This window comes from Melanerpes formicivorus, unplaced genomic scaffold (assembly GCF_026170545.1).
Source record: "Melanerpes formicivorus ecotype bairdi unplaced genomic scaffold, bMelFor1.0.p_v2 SCAF_3, whole genome shotgun sequence".
Taxonomy (NCBI): Eukaryota; Metazoa; Chordata; class Aves; order Piciformes; family Picidae; genus Melanerpes; species Melanerpes formicivorus.
This window is the reverse complement of record NW_027142355.1, coordinates 6,533,575-6,551,481: the sequence shown is the minus strand read 5'-3', so window position 1 is coordinate 6,551,481 and position 17,907 is coordinate 6,533,575. Positions and strand designations below refer to the sequence as shown.

Below are 17,907 nucleotides of genomic sequence, written 5' to 3'. Positions count from 1 at the left end.
ATGTCAGTTAAATCTATAGAAAATACATTAGATACAGTGATATAACTCATGTAAAACACCTGCACTAAGTGTGTTGAAATCCACAGTCTCTTATTATTTCAGGGAATGCATTATCAGATTTAGAGTTGAATCACTTATGAAGCTTACTTCAATGTAAACCTTTGGGCAGACGCTTTTTGTCTTAGTATTTGTTAAGAGTGTGGCACTGTGGAACTACTTATGACAAATAAAGTCATTGAGATCTACTGTAATGCACATATTTGTTGCTAACATGACTAATGCTATTGCATGAATTTATGTATTTTACCATATAACATCCAGAAGTTCTTTATCCTCTTTTATTGTCTAACTCTTGTACTGATCAATGAGAAGATGAGCCTTTATCAAGAAGGAAATTCTTGTTAGGCTCAAAAACGCATGCAAGGATTAGTTTTCTTATCTCAAGGTCAACAGGTCCCGCCGCTATTGCTTGGAAGCAGACAGGCTGCAGAGACAGAAGAGACTGGAACAGAGTGAGACTCAAACTGAACTAAAAGTTGCATTTTACCTATCTACCAATGAAATTCGTTTAGAATATCTGAATGTTTTCAAAATATTCAGCCAGAGTGTTCCAGCAAATGTCCCTTTCTTAAAGGCACAGCCTAAAATGGTCACAGCCTTCCAGCTTGTGTGTTGAGGAGGACTTAAAATATATACATTTAATTACCAGGCATTGTTACAGATTCTGTGTTTGAGGCTCTGCTAGCCGCTTAACTGAAGTGAGATGGATTTTAAACAATGGTAAGGATTCAAAAAAAGGGAATTTTTATGTTTAATGAAGTTTTCATATACATTGCATTTTGCTACAGGTGTTACTTTTGTTGATTTCTCTCCCACTGAGGATTGGAGGGGAGAATTATAGAAGTGAGAAAACTCATGGGCTGAGATAAAGACAGTTTAATAGATAAAGCAAAAACCAATTGTGCAACAAACTAAGAAATTTATTCACTACTTCCTATTGGCAGGCAAGTGTTCAGCCATCTCCAGGAAAGCAGGGCTGTATCATGGATAATGGTTACTTGGGACAACAAAACACCATAACTATGGATGTCCCCTGCTTAGTTCATATTCTCTCAGCTTTATATTGATGAGGGAATAGTGTGGAATATCCCTTTCATCAGATGGGGTCAATTGTCTCATCACTGTCTCCACCCAACTTCTTGTGCACTCTCAGTCTATTCTTTGGGGGAGTCCATGCTACTAACATACATTTGTCACATTTCTCACCTAACATTTCTTGAAATGAGTGCACAGGTCATTTTTGATCTTCAGTGTGAGAGTGTCTAGTGGAAAACTTTGTAAGATGAAAGACATTAAAAATGTTCAACTATAGTAGTGACTGTACAACAGTTTATTATGTCTACTTTTTTGGCAAGAGTCAAGTTACCAAAGGGTACTTAATAAAAACAGATGATCTGAAGCTGACATTGCAGACAGATTTACTACCTTATCCCAGCTTAATGTGATAGTATTGGCCAGTGCTTAAAATCACACCTGACATTAGTGAATCCTCTGCTAAAGCTCTGAACAGGTTTTACTTCAGTATCTTTCTCAATATAACTTGAATACTGAGATTTCCTACTTAGCTGGGGAAACCACACAGAACCTTAAAGTAAAATTGGTATCCAATAAAATGTCTAATAAAATATAATTTCCTAAGAAAAAAATAAATGTAGTCCAGAGCTACTATTAGTATTTCTGATACACTCTCTGAATACATCTCCAAATAAAAGCTTCTGTGTTCTGTTCTTACCATGTAATTATTGTAATTTTCTTTTGTGGGTTGTGGAAGACCAGAGTGGGTTTCTTTTTGTAGGTGGTAAGAAACAATAGAGGGACTAACTCAAATTATTCCTTTGTATCTATGGGGGGACTGAGGTACTTAGTGATGTGATTTCATGGTTCCTCAGTTTTCTGATTTCTTGAGTACAACTGACATTAATTTGTTTATTGTGTGCCAACAGAGCTTTGTGACTAGAATTGAACATTAAGGTAGAAATATTAAAAACAAGCAAACAAAACCCCCTCCAACAAAACTCAAGAATATTCACTATGGAGAAACAAATTTGGTTTTGCAAGCTTGAAATTCAAGAATGTATATCAAGGATTTAATTGGATTCTGCATTGTGTACACTGATGTTTGAGCCATGCTGCACACACTACTGAATCACCACATGGTATACTGTTGCAGAACCTTCTGTGTATTAAAGTAGATAGTACAGGGCTAACCCTATTGTCACTCTTCCTATACAGACAAACTTGTTTCTTTTTTTTTGGAAAATGTGGTTGCTACAGCGCTTTGCTTTTATAAGAATGAAGTATAATTAATACTATTTTATTTCTACCACTAGATGTTAAGGTAAAAAAATCAACATGGAACAGACATACTTGACTGTAATTAAAGGCAGACAAAGTTAGGAGTTCTTCTGAAGTATGCACAAGAAAGCATTAGTGGTTCACTTTCCACCTAATATTTTGAAGTTATTTTCCTTCCTATATTAAATCAATATGACAATAATTTTTATCTTATTCTTTCTTTCCTTCCCCAGATGTACATCCAGACCACAACGCTTACTATCTCCATGAGTTTAAGTGCTTCTGTGTCTCTGGGCATGCTCTACATGCCCAAGGTTTATATTATCATTTTTCATCCAGAGCAGAATGTTCAAAAACGGAAGCGGAGCTTCAAGGCTGTAGTGACAGCTGCCACAATGCAAAGCAAACTGAGCCAAAAAGGAAACGACAGACCAAATGGTGAGGTCAAAACCGAACTGTGCGAAAGTCTTGAAACCAACAGTAAGTCATCTGTAGACTTTCCCATGGTCAAGAGTGGCAGCACTTCCTAATAGATGTACGTTCACAAGAATGCACTTTCTTTTAATAATAAACTATTATTTTTGTTGCTTGTTCTGCATGAATCCAGAGATGTGTCAGAATTCATGTACTGCTGAAGGCAGGAATGCCTAGAGTTGTTTCAAACAAAACATTTTTCACAGGAGGCTATTATGAAAGAAAAAAAAAAGGGGAAAAAAAAAAAAAAAAAAGCACAAGCAGATTTTGGAAAGTGACATCTTTATAAAATGATCTGTTTTACCTAGTGCTAATTTGTTGTGTTGTGCATTGCTGTGTCAGTTGTGGTATGTCCTGACAGTTCATGGGATATATTTATGGTCATCGTTGTGTATTCAAAACTCAAATGCTGCTGAAAAAAAAAACAACCCAGTGAAAACAGTTAACATTGGCTTTATTTTTCAGTTAGGTATGGAAGTGAAAAATACTGTTTTTTTTTACCTTTCCACTTTAACTTAGTATTTGTTGACTTGTTCATTTATCACAACTCACGTGTACTAACACTTAATGCTTCCCATCCAGAATTTTGTTGTGATCTTGTCTCAGTACAAAATTGTGATTATTCATACACAGCTTAATCATTACATGTTCTGATTAGTCATGGGTTAGTAAAGGCAAAAAATTCTTTTGCATGTCAGGAAAGTTTTTTAATCTTGTCGCATCTTTAAATTTCTCTGGTATAGAAGAAAAGGTTACAACTTCCATTCCACCACATGATATACAATCTTACATACTGGACTTCACAATAACAATAATAATCATAATAGTCAAATATGAGTAGAGCCAGTAACTTTACCCCCAGACTTTAGCAGCAATGAAGAACTGTCACATGGGATGGACAGAAGCTCTTAAAGACTTTTATTTTATCAGGCTTTTGACTGTCAGTGAGGGATTTAATTTTTAATGTTTTTTAAATTGCTTTTGGATAATGCTGACAGGAGACTGAATTGCACTGTTTTGCTTGAGCATTTTGAGACCAGTCAATACCAAATTTATAGAAAAATATTGTACTTATTTCAGAAAAATTCAACCTCCCACTGAATTCAATCACGGTTTGCCAGATTGAAGACTATATAAAATTAGACAGCAGGTTTACCATAGTACAATTGCTGATGCATGGAGGATACTCATTGCAAACCAATTCAGTTGAAAAACTCATCATCCCTCAAAATGTGTTAATCTGCTAGACTGAGCTGTGGATTTATACAGCTTCAGATTACAGAATATAACAAAGGATGAAAGGGAAAAGGCAGTGGAATTCCTTGGGTCAGATAAAATCATGGAAATAAGAGGAAATCTATAATTTCTCAAATCTTCAGAAGTCACCAAAAAAAAAAACCCAGAGGGGAAAATGAGGGGAGTTTTGCTGAGCTTGTAGAATTACAAACTTCTGAGGAAAGGTCAAAGGAGGAATTTGACAGTAGGGAGAGAAAGTGTCAATAAGAAAGTCTTGGGTATCCAGTGTTATCTATGGTACCTAATTAAGAAATGGTGGGTCTGATATTCCTTAAACTATGGTTATGCATAATTCACGTAAACAGCTGCTATTGGCAGCTAGTCTGCTTCTCCAATAGTGTGATGTATGCAGGGTAATGTTTACAGTGCTGTAAACATGGTTCTGAGTAGGCTTTGACCTAGGTGTCATAGTGCTTCATAAGTCAAAATTCAGTCAAGAAATTTGCACTACAGACTGCTCTCCTATATAATTGAGCCTCAAGATATGTTTCTCTCCCAAAACTGTTCTGTACCAATTGGATTTGAATGATTTCCCTCTTTTCTGCCAAAATAGTTGTTTTTAAATCTTCTGGATGTACCTGTGAGTTACCAGTGCACAGTGCCATGTAAGTCCTTTCCAACAGGTCAATAGCAACAACCTCTCAACATTTCAAAATTTCTTCTTGCACTGCCTTCATGTAAGGTAGTTCTTTCTTATCACTGACAGTACCTGAAGCTGATCACAAAGGAAAATCAGTCTATTCCTAGAATATCAGAAGTGAATAGTGTTTCCCAATACTTCCCAAGCACAGATTTTGGTAGCGGTAACAATGCTCAAAACCAGATAAGAAATAAGATAAGACTAGTCAGGTAATATCTTCTGAGACAGCTCTTTTCTGTCTAATTTGTCGTGTCATGTGATGACTTTATTCCATGTTGTCTCCCACGTGAACACAGTCATGTGTTTAGGGGGGTGGGTGGTTTGTTGTTTGTTTTTTTTTTTTTAATATTTTCACATTCAGAGGAAAACAAATTTTACCTGGGAAATAAGATTAAAAAAAAAAATCAGACACCGTTACAGAAGGTATAACAATGACAAGTACTTTAAACATCTCATTCCAACAGCAATGTAGCAACTGGAGCTAGAAAAGAGTGATCATTCCCAAAAATATTTTAAGCCAAGTCTTTTCCTTTTTCTGGCCATCTATGTTTGCTGAATGTGGTTCATGTTATTACTATAAAATGCTAACAGTGTAAAGGAGCAGGACACCAGCTGCTGAAGCCTTCAGAGACCCAAACATGAACTGTAAACTTACTGCATTGAACTGTAAAGACATTTGCAATATTTATAAAGTGAAAAAAACCCAACACTGTTTGGAGATACAATTAGATTTAATATAGTTCAAAATACTATCTACAGTAGCTTCCTGTGCTATCATTTTTTAAAGTAACAACACTCAGAACACAATAGGATAATTTTAGTCTTTTGATATGTCCTAGGTGAATTCTTTCAAAGCTATTTATTACAGATATACACAAAGTTAGAGCAAATTAACAAGTTACTCTAAATCAGCTGAGGTGTAGTAACTACTTATTTTTGTATTTTGAGCTTCTTGCAAATGTCCTCATATAATTCAGCTTACTGAGTTGTGATAAATCTGCTTAAGTTACATAGCTGTGGGCTAAAAACACACATGAAAAGTTATCATAGAACACAGCTGAAAGGGTAATGTGGCTTAACCTGATCACATATCTGAGCCTATTTTCAGAGTGAGGAGAAAAAAATGAGCTCTGCTCCGTTAGTTCTTTTGTTCCTGTGCACAGAGTTTGCAGATGTGCATTTATTTGCTATTTCTTACCTGGTAACAAAATCCTTTTATGTTCTAAGGAACCTTTTGTTGTTTCAACAGTCCTGCATTATTTTCAGAAGGAACTTAACAGGCCAGTAGAATCCTCTCTGAAATCCAGATGTGGGATCACAGGAGAATTCAGATGGGAGCAATACATCCCATTTGAAAGATCTGAAAGATGTAAATGAGGCTATATTTGCTTCAAGTGTCCCAATACATGCAAATAAAGTTATTTCATGTTGATGTTTGAATACTGTGATCAATGATGTGAAAGACTTGCTTAATGTGCCAAAAGCAACCCTTTCATGAATTAGCTCTTCTGGACACAATGTACTAGAGCTACCTGTGCAACAAAAGTAAGAAATATTACATTTTACTGCTTCCTTTTTGATTATTCATTGTTGTATATACATTCTTAGGGAACAAAAATGATAGCAATATGTGAACTACAATAGTTGGTTCTGTTGGGTCATAGAAAATGGCAAATGCAATATCAGAATCAAATTGCTCAGAAGCTCGTACAAAACATGAAGAAAAGGCAAATAGCAAACTTGGTTGTTTGCTAATACTGCCTAGTATTATTTTGCAGCAATTTTAACTACCTCTGATTTCATTTAATCTTTGGTATAGGAGAGAGAAACAGTCATTTATTTTTTTCTGTAGTCTGTTCTTCTGAAATCATTGGCTTCTTGGGAAGGATTTAGGAGTTAGCATTAAAAGTCCTTTTCCTGTCTATCTCAGCTGTTCACACCAGATTCTATGTAGGAAAAAAAATAAGCGAAGGAAAGAAGGTGTGGGAATAGAATTAAGATCTCTGAATCTGTAGACTAAACAAACTTTTGTGCCATCAAATTATCTTCATCCTGCCAGATTCAGTCTTCACTATCATAAGCAGAACATGTCTGTAGCAGACAGAATATAAAACATATTTGGGAAGCCAAATTCCTGGTTTTGCAGTATGGTATAGACCTTATTATAGAGACAAAAATGAGATTCAGTCTCCCAGAAGTCAGATTTGACATGTACCCAACTTGTTTAAATTAGTGAACTGCCTGTGAGATCTGATGTCGCCACTTCCTTCTTCCTACCACTACATTGAAACAAAAATGGTGACTTGGGCCATATTTTTTACAGCAAAGGGATAAGATGGAAGGGCTAGAAGCTGGCAAAAACTGTGTAAGATTCACAGTTGCTCACCTTTACAATAGTAAAGATGTTTAACTCTCCCAGCGTTATTTCCTCATTCTGAACAAGTGGCATGAGCTTTTCTCAGAGGAAGACATTATCAGCTGACCATCAACATAAGGAAACCATAATATGGCAACTCTAAAATACAGCCTAGGGGCTCATAAGCATTTCTGCTGGCTCACCTATATGCAGATGCTTTCTGTCTGAAGGCTCTGCAGAGAACGTGTGCTGTGGGCACTAGCTACTCAGTTTCACGAAGTTGGAGAGATGTTTCCCAAGTTAGGCTTTGTTCCTTTCAAAGAGCACAAACCTCCATCTAGATGGACAATCCAGTACCAGATGCAAAGTTGTCTTCAACTAGTAGCAAAGAGAGAGAAACTGAGAAATCCAAGCTCCAAATGAAAACAAAACCAAAACCCAAATGAAACAAACAAACAAAATTTTACACAGAAATCAGCCAGAATAATACCAGTGTTTTGGAAGTTTGTTATGGCTCTGTTAAAACTGCTCATCATTATTCCTTTTCATTGACCTCTCCTTCCCCAAGATAAAAACTATAAAAACTTATCATCAAGAAAACAGACCTCAAGATCCAACTTACTGCTAATATAGATGCTTAAACTTTCTTTATTCCACTAACATAGGAAGTGTTATTTGGATATACAGTTGGACACTGTGTGAGTTTGAATGCTAAATATGGTGGTTTTATTCTTCCTCTCTTGATTCTAAATATCCTGAACTTTGTTTTTTTCATTTGCTTTTGTTTGGTTTGGTCTTCTGTTGTTGTTGGTTTTGGTTTGGTGTTTTTTTTTTTTTTTAATTTTTTTCCTTTGTTGTTTTTTTTTTTTTCAATTTTATTTACAGCCTCCTCTACCAAGACAACTTATGTCAGTTACAGCAATCAGGCAAACTGAGCAGGGATGAAATTCACAGGAAGACCTGCAGGATGGGATCTTGCAAAGATAGACTTTGCCACCACCAGAATTCAGTCTTGGAAATATCAGTAGACTACATTCAAATCAATAGTCAGTTTTGTAAAGGACAAGGATTAAACAAGAGGCAAAAAGAGACAGGGGAAGGAAAAGTCCAGTTTTATAACATAGAGACAGTGTCAAGCTTCTGAACTGTTCACTCGCAAAAGGAAGCAAATCACAAAAGGAAAACAAATGTTAGCTTGTGAAAAAAAAAAAAAAAAAGTGCTGTTGAAATAAATCATGTCTGATGTTATATTTGTAAGTACTTTTTTGTGATTGTGACAATTTCCTTTCCTGTCCTACATTGTTCAACTTGTAAAAGAAGTTGAGTTTGTTTCTTGTGGCAACTGACTGAATTAAGTCCAGGGTTATGCTAAAATAAATGCAATGGCCAACGCATGCTAATTTTTATAACAAAATAATTTATTTCTAATAATAAAGGAATGTTTTGCAAATGTTGAGACTTGTTTTGTTGCAGTTTTAAGAAAAAGGAAAAAAAAAAAACCAAAAGAAAAAAAAAGAAAAGCCCTTACACTGTTGTCTATTGTTTGTTTAGAATGTTCAGTAAAGGTGAGTGTACAAATAAAGTAATAATCATGGCATCAGAAGAACGCGGTGTAAACTCTAAGCATGTGTGTGTGTGTGTGTACGTGTGCACGCGTGTGTGTATATACGTGCATGCCTGCATGCGTGTGTGCGTGTGTGTATTCTGCGGTGTGTGAATTTGTTCGAAGTTTTGTGACTGTTTTTAATGGAAGGATTTTTTCCCATCCCTTTTCACCCTTAACGTAAGCGCATTTTACATGTTTGTAAAATGAAGGACTCCTGATGGTAATTACTTTGTATGACTGTATTATACATTTGATCCTTTTCGTTTCTGGAACTTAACAGTTTGTAAGACTTTATGACAGTTAGACTGGAATAAGCCAAGAGTCCATTCAGTCTCAATAAAGATGACTTTGAAATAACAGGACAGAGATCAATGGAGAATTTGGAAAGCATTAACCTGATGAATATATGTATGATTACCTTATTAACAGTTGAACATCAAAGAAATACATGTTTATCTACAACTTTATGATCTTTTTACTCTCATGTCAAATGACTGTGCGTGCATTAGAAATGATTCCTCAAGGATAAACAGAACTTCATATAGACACCTGTCATATTAATTAATCCCTCCAAAGAAGTTTTAGAAAGACAGCTAGGGTCATTCCACTTTGTTACTATATCTGTGATATCTTTAAGACTTTTTGACTCCATACACTACTTACGATTCATCAAGTCAATGGATCTTCACAAGGAGTTGTCTATTAAATGTTATTTCTCCTGCATTAGCCTGGGTGGCTCCTTGTGCTTGTTTCCTCAAAGGAGCTGTATTTTTATAACATATCTTAAAGAATCTGTGGTGGGTCCTAAATTGTGTGAATGAAAGTTAAAAGTATCTGAAGCTGAATCTGCTACAATGTCAACATTTGAACACCAGCATAGTCAGTGAAGCACATGACAGTGAATTTTCATTTTCCAAGTATCTGACAATACATATTTTCCCCCAGTATTTAAATGTGTGAGTTGTTAATTGATGATTGCTTTGGTATTGAGTGATATTGTGTGTTTGGTACAAGTGATACATTGCCTGAAAATTCCTTTTTTTGACTATGCCCCAAGCGCATAAATCCCAAACCTAAAAACTAATATGGGTTTAATTTTAAGCAACTAATGCAATGAGACCTACACAAGAATTTGATTTTAAAAAATAATAAATTTGCTAGCTAATATCTCATCAAATTGAAGGGTTTTTTTTAAGAAAGTGGATTGATAAATAGTTTAACAAGACTTCCATGTCTTGAATGGATTTCCTAAAAGAAAGATAATCAATTTGATCTGAAACTCACTGTTTTGGCATAGCTTCTTTTCAAGAAACCTTTGAAAATTTTCAAATATTTTGCCTCTTGTTACCAAACATAATAACATAAGCATATCAATATGGATTTGAAAATGCAGCACATAGGAATTGCCTTTATAACATTTCATATACACATAAACATATTTTATATACACATAAAGATTAGTATATGATATGTGAATATCTTTCAGTTTCAGAGGGGGCCAAAGAAAATGTTGAGCAGTAGGGTAAAAATGGAATACAAATTCTTCTATGCATTTTCTAGGTCATTCTATGTGAAATGCTGAGTATTTTAAGCCTATGAGTCTCACTGGTATTGAGGTAACTCATCAGATATATGAGCACACACAGATAAATGAGTATGAATAATGGAAACAACTGGGCATTTTCAAAATGCAACAGAACTGTACTGGTCTACAGGTTTCACTTCTATAGAGTAGCTGTGTAGTTTATGCATTTTCATAGAATGGTGCATATTTGTCTGCAGTAACGGATCAAAAGCACATTCTTCTCTTGTATCCCTCTAGAGCTGTGGCAATGCCTTTTATTTCCAAGTGATTAAATGTTGCCTTTTTTTCTCTTCAACTTAGGAGACTTTTTCCTGTACAGACAGTTCCTTTGCTTCCAGTACTACATCTTCAGGTGACTTTTAAGCCCCATTTGTGCAACAGCTGTAGAAGTCCTAACTTCTATGGAAGATGACCTAAATTTAGTGACCTCCACCAGAGCCCTATCTGGGAGGATTATTGATTAAGAGATTGCAGTCTACAGCCTCTAACTAATACTGGTGTAACCTTTTTTCATCATCATTATTGAACACAAACAGTTAAGATGAAGGAATTAAATATTTCAAGGATTGATTATAATTAGGTTAAAAGCAATCTTTTTTTTTCTCCCCCCCCCCCCCCCCCCTTACTGGGGCTTTGACTCCATTTAGCTATTATAAATAAAAAGCAACCTTCTAGAAAAAAAACAGAATCACCATGAAGAAAGAATCAGAGTACTACATAACACAAAGGGGAAAAAAATGCTATAATTTTGCAACATGAGTATATAAAAAAAGAACTTTAGAAAATTTGTTTCCATTCTTCTTCACTTTTTTATTACAAGGTGCATTTTCATAAGAAAACTGGGGGAATTCAGCCAGCCATAGGAAGAGAAATCCCTACCAGAGAGTTACACTGCTGCTGCATTTTTCCTCTCTCTCTATGGAATAGCCATCACTTAATCTATCTGTACAGAAAACTCACTGGTTGGTTGGGTTTTGAGTTGTTGTGGGTTTTTCTGGTATTTTGTTTCTTTGTTTAACAACCTTAGTTTCTACTTTGTTCTGCTCTTTATCTTACAGCAATGACATTCAGAAAGATAGTTACACCATTATCAGCATTTCCATTATGAGTATTACCTAACACACACAGTTTCTGCAGATTCAAACTTGTCATATATTACCTTAGTCTTTATGCAAATAGATTATTTAGGTAAGTTAAAACAAAAAGCTTAGAAGCAAAATAATATCCTGAGGCAGATGTATTAAGAAGGCAGTAACAACTTTAAAACAGATTTGGCCAATGATTACAATACAGTATGTTTGACTATACACTTAGAGAAACGAAAAATTACAGGAAAGAACCACACAAAAATTCAAATGTTCAGTGTGCATTTAAACATACCTTTTCACTCTGCCCTTCAAGTATATTTGGTAAAAAACATTAAAATTAATTAAGGTCTTACATTTAATTTAGTAGATTTGAGAACAAGCATTATTAAATTATACCATAGCTTTTAAAAATCATTCATTTTGTATAGATGTCACTGAAATCTGCACTAATGATGTATAAATTTTAAACTGTATTTTAATTGATAATTATAATCCTTAAAATGCTTGATGCATGGAAGTAACTGATGCAAAAATCACTTGTGTTTACAAAATAAATCTCTTCAAATTAGATTTTATGAATTAAATGGTGTTATGGGACTGAAATTGTATTTTCTGTTGCCCTGACTTTGAGACAGAGGCACTCTTCGATCACTTATTCTTCCCTGTTATTGGAAAGTGAGCCGCAGCTACAGCTACAGGTGATAATTTTAATTTGACCTAAAACAATGATCATTGAGGGAAGAAGAACCAAACAGTGAAATCACTTCATGAATATTGACTATGGTAGGTAATTCTCACCAGAATTTACTGAAACGATCTATATCTCAGAGGTTTCCATTTATAAACAAGAAATGGGTGAAGGTCTTGCACAGACCTGCAGCCTTAGTTCTGTGTGCTTTCATTGCCTCACTCCACAGACATGAGCACTGAAGAAAATTAAAATGCATCCAGATCAAAGCCAAGGTTGCTGTCTCTAGCATGCAGACAGGTGACAGGGTGACACCCTCTGTCAATGGCATTGCCTTCTATTACACAAGCTTTCCCAATATATAATGCAGAGTAGTTATACTATACTTTGTTAAGATTTATGCTCTCCTATCAAACATGCAGTTCCACACACCACAAAGATATACTTTATGCTAAAGTGTTGATCCAAAGCCAAGTGAAGTTCACAGAATTCTTTTAGCAGATGTAATCAGAACCATCCAGAGGGATTGGGTGACTATTTCCAGTCCAGACTGAAATCTGAAACCATCTAGTCAGTGTTATAAATCTGATAGGCAGTATACAATTTAATATGTATCTAGAAGAAACTGCTATTGTTATAAATGAGGTCTCAGTGTCAAGACTAAAACATGCAAGCCAGAAGCACAGTGACTGAAGTATTATACTGACAAAAGCTTGTGGGGTATCTGTTAGGCATGTTAGTGAGCCAGTGTCTGGAAAGGTGATTATACAAGTTTTGTTAAAACAAGGAGTTTATCTCAAGTATTTTCAGTCCAGTCAGATTTCACTTCAGATTTCAATTCAGGGGCTAAGATGTTGAAGTTTAATGACTTAAAGGCACAGTAACATTTTTTTTTCATCTAAAATTGTAAGAAGTCTTTATTGTACAAACTTGGAGTTTAGTTATGGGTCATTTTATGTGAGTTTGCTGAAGCAACTCTACCAGGACACAAACTTTGTTTTACTGAGATGAGGAATAAGTCCTTAAAGTTGTTTTGTGACTGCAGGATAGATACAATGAGATCTGAATGACTCCATGCATCAGGTCAATGAGCCAGAAATTGAACAGAATTTACAGACAATACATTGTGTTCTACAGAAAGCGTAATAGGGCACTTCGTCAAAAAAACTCCTTTCAAGACATGCCTAAATAACCATTTCCATGGTGAGTTTTTAACTAATAGTTCAAGCTCTCTTCCAATGAACAGATCATTTTTATTATTAACCAAGGAAAGAAATGAAGAAAAGTATTTCTTAAAAAAATCCAGTTTGTAAATTTATTGTGTTGAAATGCAACTTACTCACTTGTGTTTGCTCAGGCAAGGTGCGCAGACAGGGCGTGCAGGCAGGGAGAAATCTCTCCCAACTCAACATGTAATACAGTAAGACCTCACTGAGCCTCACAGCAAAATGGTGAGTACTCCGCGCCTGCAGCTCTGGCAGGGGGGTGTACACCACCCACCCCAGTGAGAACCAATGCCTTCACTCAAATGGAGCTGCTGAAGATAGAAACAACTCTGCAGACCTTGAGCTGTGGGCAATACCTTGATCCTTCACCTAGGGTGGAGATGGGGAGGGTGAAGTTGCCTGCTGAAGGTGTGTCCAGGTGGAAGAACTCTTGCAGCAGGTGGCTAAACTACAGGAGACAGTCAAAAGGTTGCATAGTATCAGGGAGGTGGAAATGGAGATAGATGACTGGATTCAATTACAATGTCCACTGAACCCTCAACCTGAGGCTGAACTGCCCCAAACTCCCCTACCAGCACACCAAGGATTAAAGAAAGTCATCAGTGGTGGAGAATGACAAATTGGAAGGGCTAGAACTAGCAGGAGGAAGAAACCTCTATCAAAGTCTGAGGTGAGCATGCAGTACTGATTCATAGCTCTTCACACTGAGGAGGAGAAGGAGCCTGCATCTGCTAGCCCCACAGAACCAAGCAAGATCACCAGAGCAGCTGCCTGTCATATAACTTCTACAGCCACCAAGGTAAAGCAATGGGTGATAGCAGTGGGCAACTCTCTTCTGAGAAGCACAGAAGCACCCATTTGCTCTCCCAGCCCACAGTCTAGAGAGGTACTGGTACTTACCAGGGATTTGCATCAGGGATGTAACAAGGAGGTTGACAGACCTTGCATGTCGCACTGAATATTATCCATTACTGCTGTTTCACATGGACATCAGTAAACATAAAGAATATCAAGAGGGACTATAAGACACTGGGAGAGGCCGTGAAGGATTCAGGAGAGCACACAGTCTTTTCATCAATCCTTCTGTGGTAGTTCTAACCTTCCAGTTAAGGGAAAGGGGTTTGAAAAGGCTGATAGAATAGGCAAAATAAATGGTTGATGGAGTGGGGTCATGGAGAGGGCTTTCCCCGTTTAAGCCATTAAACTTATTTTCAGAAATATGGTTTTCTGGGGGCTGATGGGGTAGGTATTTCAGAGAAGGGGAAGGGTATTTTTGTCCACAAGTTTTCCAAAATCATGAAGAGGGCCCTGATGGAACTGGCAGAAGAAGTTACCAAACCACTGTCCATAGTGGAACTGTTCATCCTGGGAAAAGAAGGCTCCAGGGAGTCCTTATAGGGAACTTCCAGTACCTGAAAGGGGCCTGCTAGAAATCCAGTAAGGGAGTCCTTATAGGGAACTTCCAGTACCTGAAAGGGGCCTGCTAGAAAGCCAGTAAGGGACTTTTTACAAGGGCTTTTAGTGACAGGACAAGAGATAATGGGTTTAAGCTTGGGGAGGGTAATTTAGACTAGATATTAGAAAGACATGCTTTACAGTAAGGGTGGTGAGACACTGGAACAGGTTGCTGACAAAAGCCATGGATGCACCCTCCCTGAAGGTGTTCAAGGCCAGGTTGGATGAGACCTTGAGAATCTGGTCTAGTGGAAGGTGTCCCTGCCCATGGCAGGGGGATTGGAACTAGACAATCTGTAAGGTCACTTCCAACCCTAACCATTCTATGAATCTATGTTTCTCCTTAAAGTCAGAATGTGAAAGCAGAAGACATAGCATGGTGGTTTGACAAAGAGAGAATATCTCTTTTGTGATGCTTTGTTTGAATGAAGGACACAGCATCTTTCACCATCACATCATCGACTGAATAAAAGGAAAGCTTATCCCTGTGTTCTCAAATAGTATATACGCCACCTGGTATAATTAATAAGTTACATTGGATCTATGTATTCCGTTTAAATGTTAAAGAGCAAAATTCATTACCTTTTTCCATTTTCAGTGGTATCTAATGTAATGGCACCTTTAGCACTTGTGGATATTGTGTGCATTTAGAAAACCTTTCATATTTTACAGGCAATTTTCATTTGCAGTGGATGATTACCTCCTGCAATCTAATTGCGAAATGGTCTTTTTCTCAGCAAAAAGTCATTTCTTTACGACTTTCTCCTGATGTTTCAGTAGCTAGTATATTTCACTAATATTTATTATGTTTTGTGGAAAAGCAACTGATTGTGATTGATGGGATACAGCAAGCACAAGAAAGAATAGATCTTATCTCTGGGCAGCATCCTGTACTTCTGAATATATGTAAGTTGAATCAGCTCCATTTAGCTTCTTGCTTACCACCATGTTAGAAGTACAGTAAGATGCAATATCCTGAATAGCAAACAAAGCTTTTGTTTGTGTCACACAAATGACCTGTCTCTCAGTAAAAGTGAAGCAGTATGACACACAATGGAGTATGGGCATGAAAGAAAGAAAAAAGAGCAGTGACAGAACTTGGTACCTAAAACCCTACTGGAAGCATCAGAAAAGGATTGTCATCTCCAAAGATTTCATGCACATCTGTCAAGGGCACATGCCATCCCCAGAGTATGTGCTTTTCTTGCATACTCCACTGCAGTGTGGAAGCTGCAGTGAGCATATAATTGATGGGAGCCATTAGACCTAATGTTGTATGAGGTAGCAAATAAGAACACAGAATAATTTTTCTTTGAAGTTCAAGACAATATTATGATGGTGTCCAAGGAATGCACACAATCTCTGAAAAGAACTGGAAATATAAATATTTTACCATTTTATTCACAAGATGTAGGCTGGGATCAAAGGTTGCAACATATCCTTTAAACAGCATTTGTCTTTCCACAAATGAATTAGCTCATTTTCTTTTGTTGATGACTAATTCAGTGCTAGGATTTCAGAAAGTCTCTACAGCCTTCCTGCCCCATCAGATCCCAGTACAAGTGGGAACTGGGAATTATTTTATAAGATAAAGGGAAAGCTTTTCTTGGTTTATCTTGTGGGACACACTATATTTAACAAAGCCTGCTCTAAGTTACCAGCTTACTACTGTATTAAACACAGTTAGCTGATTATGCCTGGTAGATTTAATTACTATCTGTTAGAAGGTCTTGAGTTTTTCTATCATATTTGGACGAAACACACACCTAGAAACACACACAATGGCCAGTACAACCATTACAGAGTGTCTTGTTCCACAGTGTCAGCAAGTATTTACAACACTGCAAGTGCACTAACTTCATCCTGATCCCAAAGGAAGCAAAATCTAAATTGTATTGTTATCAGTTTCTGTTTTGTGGAGATTTTCTGAAAAAGTAATAAGCCCAAGTTTAGCACTGTTCTGCATTGTTTTCCCTGTAATATTAATGTAATTAAGAATTCCTAGTTACAAAGTCTTTTTTGCTTCATAGTCTGTGTCTGGTTGCTTATTCTACTTCCCAAGTTAGCTGCAATGTGTTGAATGTCTTTGTGATCATTGACTGTCAATATTAAACAAGTATGACCTTTCAGAAAATAAAGTATTTTTATTTAATTTACAAATTTTCCTTATTTTTCTAGTATTGATAGAGTGTAGATGAACTTTCCAACAGCACTTTCTTCAATACAGCTTTGAGAAGTTCCCTTGTACTCCAGGTACTGACTTTGGTGTTATGGAAGAAGGCATGTCAGTGGAGTAAATCCACTGCAACAATAGCCAAAATATAGAATCATAGAATCAATAAGGTTGGAAAAGACCTCAAAGATCATCAAGTCCAACCTGTCACATAACACCTCCTGAATACAAAACCATGGCACCAAGTGCCACATCCAATCCCCTCTTGAACACCTCCAGGGATGGTGACTCCACCACCTCCCTGGGAAGCACATTCCAAAGGCTGACAACCCTCTCTGTGAAGAACTTTCTCCTCACTTCGAGCCTAAACCTCCCCTGATGCAGCTTGAGACTGTGTCCTCTTGTTCTGGTGCTGATTGCCTGGGAGAAGAGACCAACCCCCTCCCGGCTATGAGGAATAACAGGCTGAAAAGTGCTTAAAGGAGGTAAAGTGACTCCAGAAAACATTTATGGTTAGAGAGAAGATTGACTTCTTTCTTCTGAGTAACAGAAGAACCATAGCTAACAACAGTTTCTACAGGCTGTTGCTGGAAATCTGCAACAGTGGCTTACAGTTGTCTTAGATTTCAACAACTATATTAGCCTTTGAATAGTACCCATAGCAGTTTTGTTGTTTTGTTTTGTTTTTCAGAAATTTAATAAAATGTAATAAATATAAAGAAAGACAGAGTGGATGGGTGAAAATCAAGATTGGAGATTTATGTGATGTATTGAACTACCAAACATTTAGGGACCTGCCTGTTATGAGAATGTGAAATCTTCATCAGAGACAAACCTATCCATCCTTCTGCTTATCTATCTCTTCACATATCTCACATATTGCATACTGTAAAGAATAAACCTTGTCTGCTGTGTTTAACTCATATATGCAGGTCTTACTCTGTGCGTAATACAGTGAGAATACA

At 36.6% G+C, this 17,907-nt stretch overlaps 1 protein-coding gene across 8 annotated transcripts in view; it reads left to right on the top strand.

Annotated features, from left to right (window-relative positions):
- GRM8 (glutamate metabotropic receptor 8) overlaps positions 1 to 12,101 on the top strand; it is a 359,393-nt gene extending 347,292 nt beyond the window's left edge. For 6 of the 8 annotated variants that reach the window (XM_068165642.1, XM_068165650.1, XM_068165657.1 and 3 more), the window contains exons 10-11: positions 2,589 to 2,835; positions 8,007 to 12,101. In XM_068165642.1, the coding sequence (XP_068021743.1) occupies positions 2,589 to 2,835; positions 8,007 to 8,056 (297 nt within the window). In that variant the 3' untranslated portion in view covers positions 8,057 to 12,101. Of the gene's footprint in view, positions 1 to 2,588; positions 2,891 to 8,006 lie in introns of all 8 variants that reach the window. The other 2 variants (XM_068165666.1, XM_068165635.1) reach the window with 2 other exon arrangements.
- The last annotated feature ends 5,806 nt before the right edge of the window (positions 12,102 to 17,907 follow it).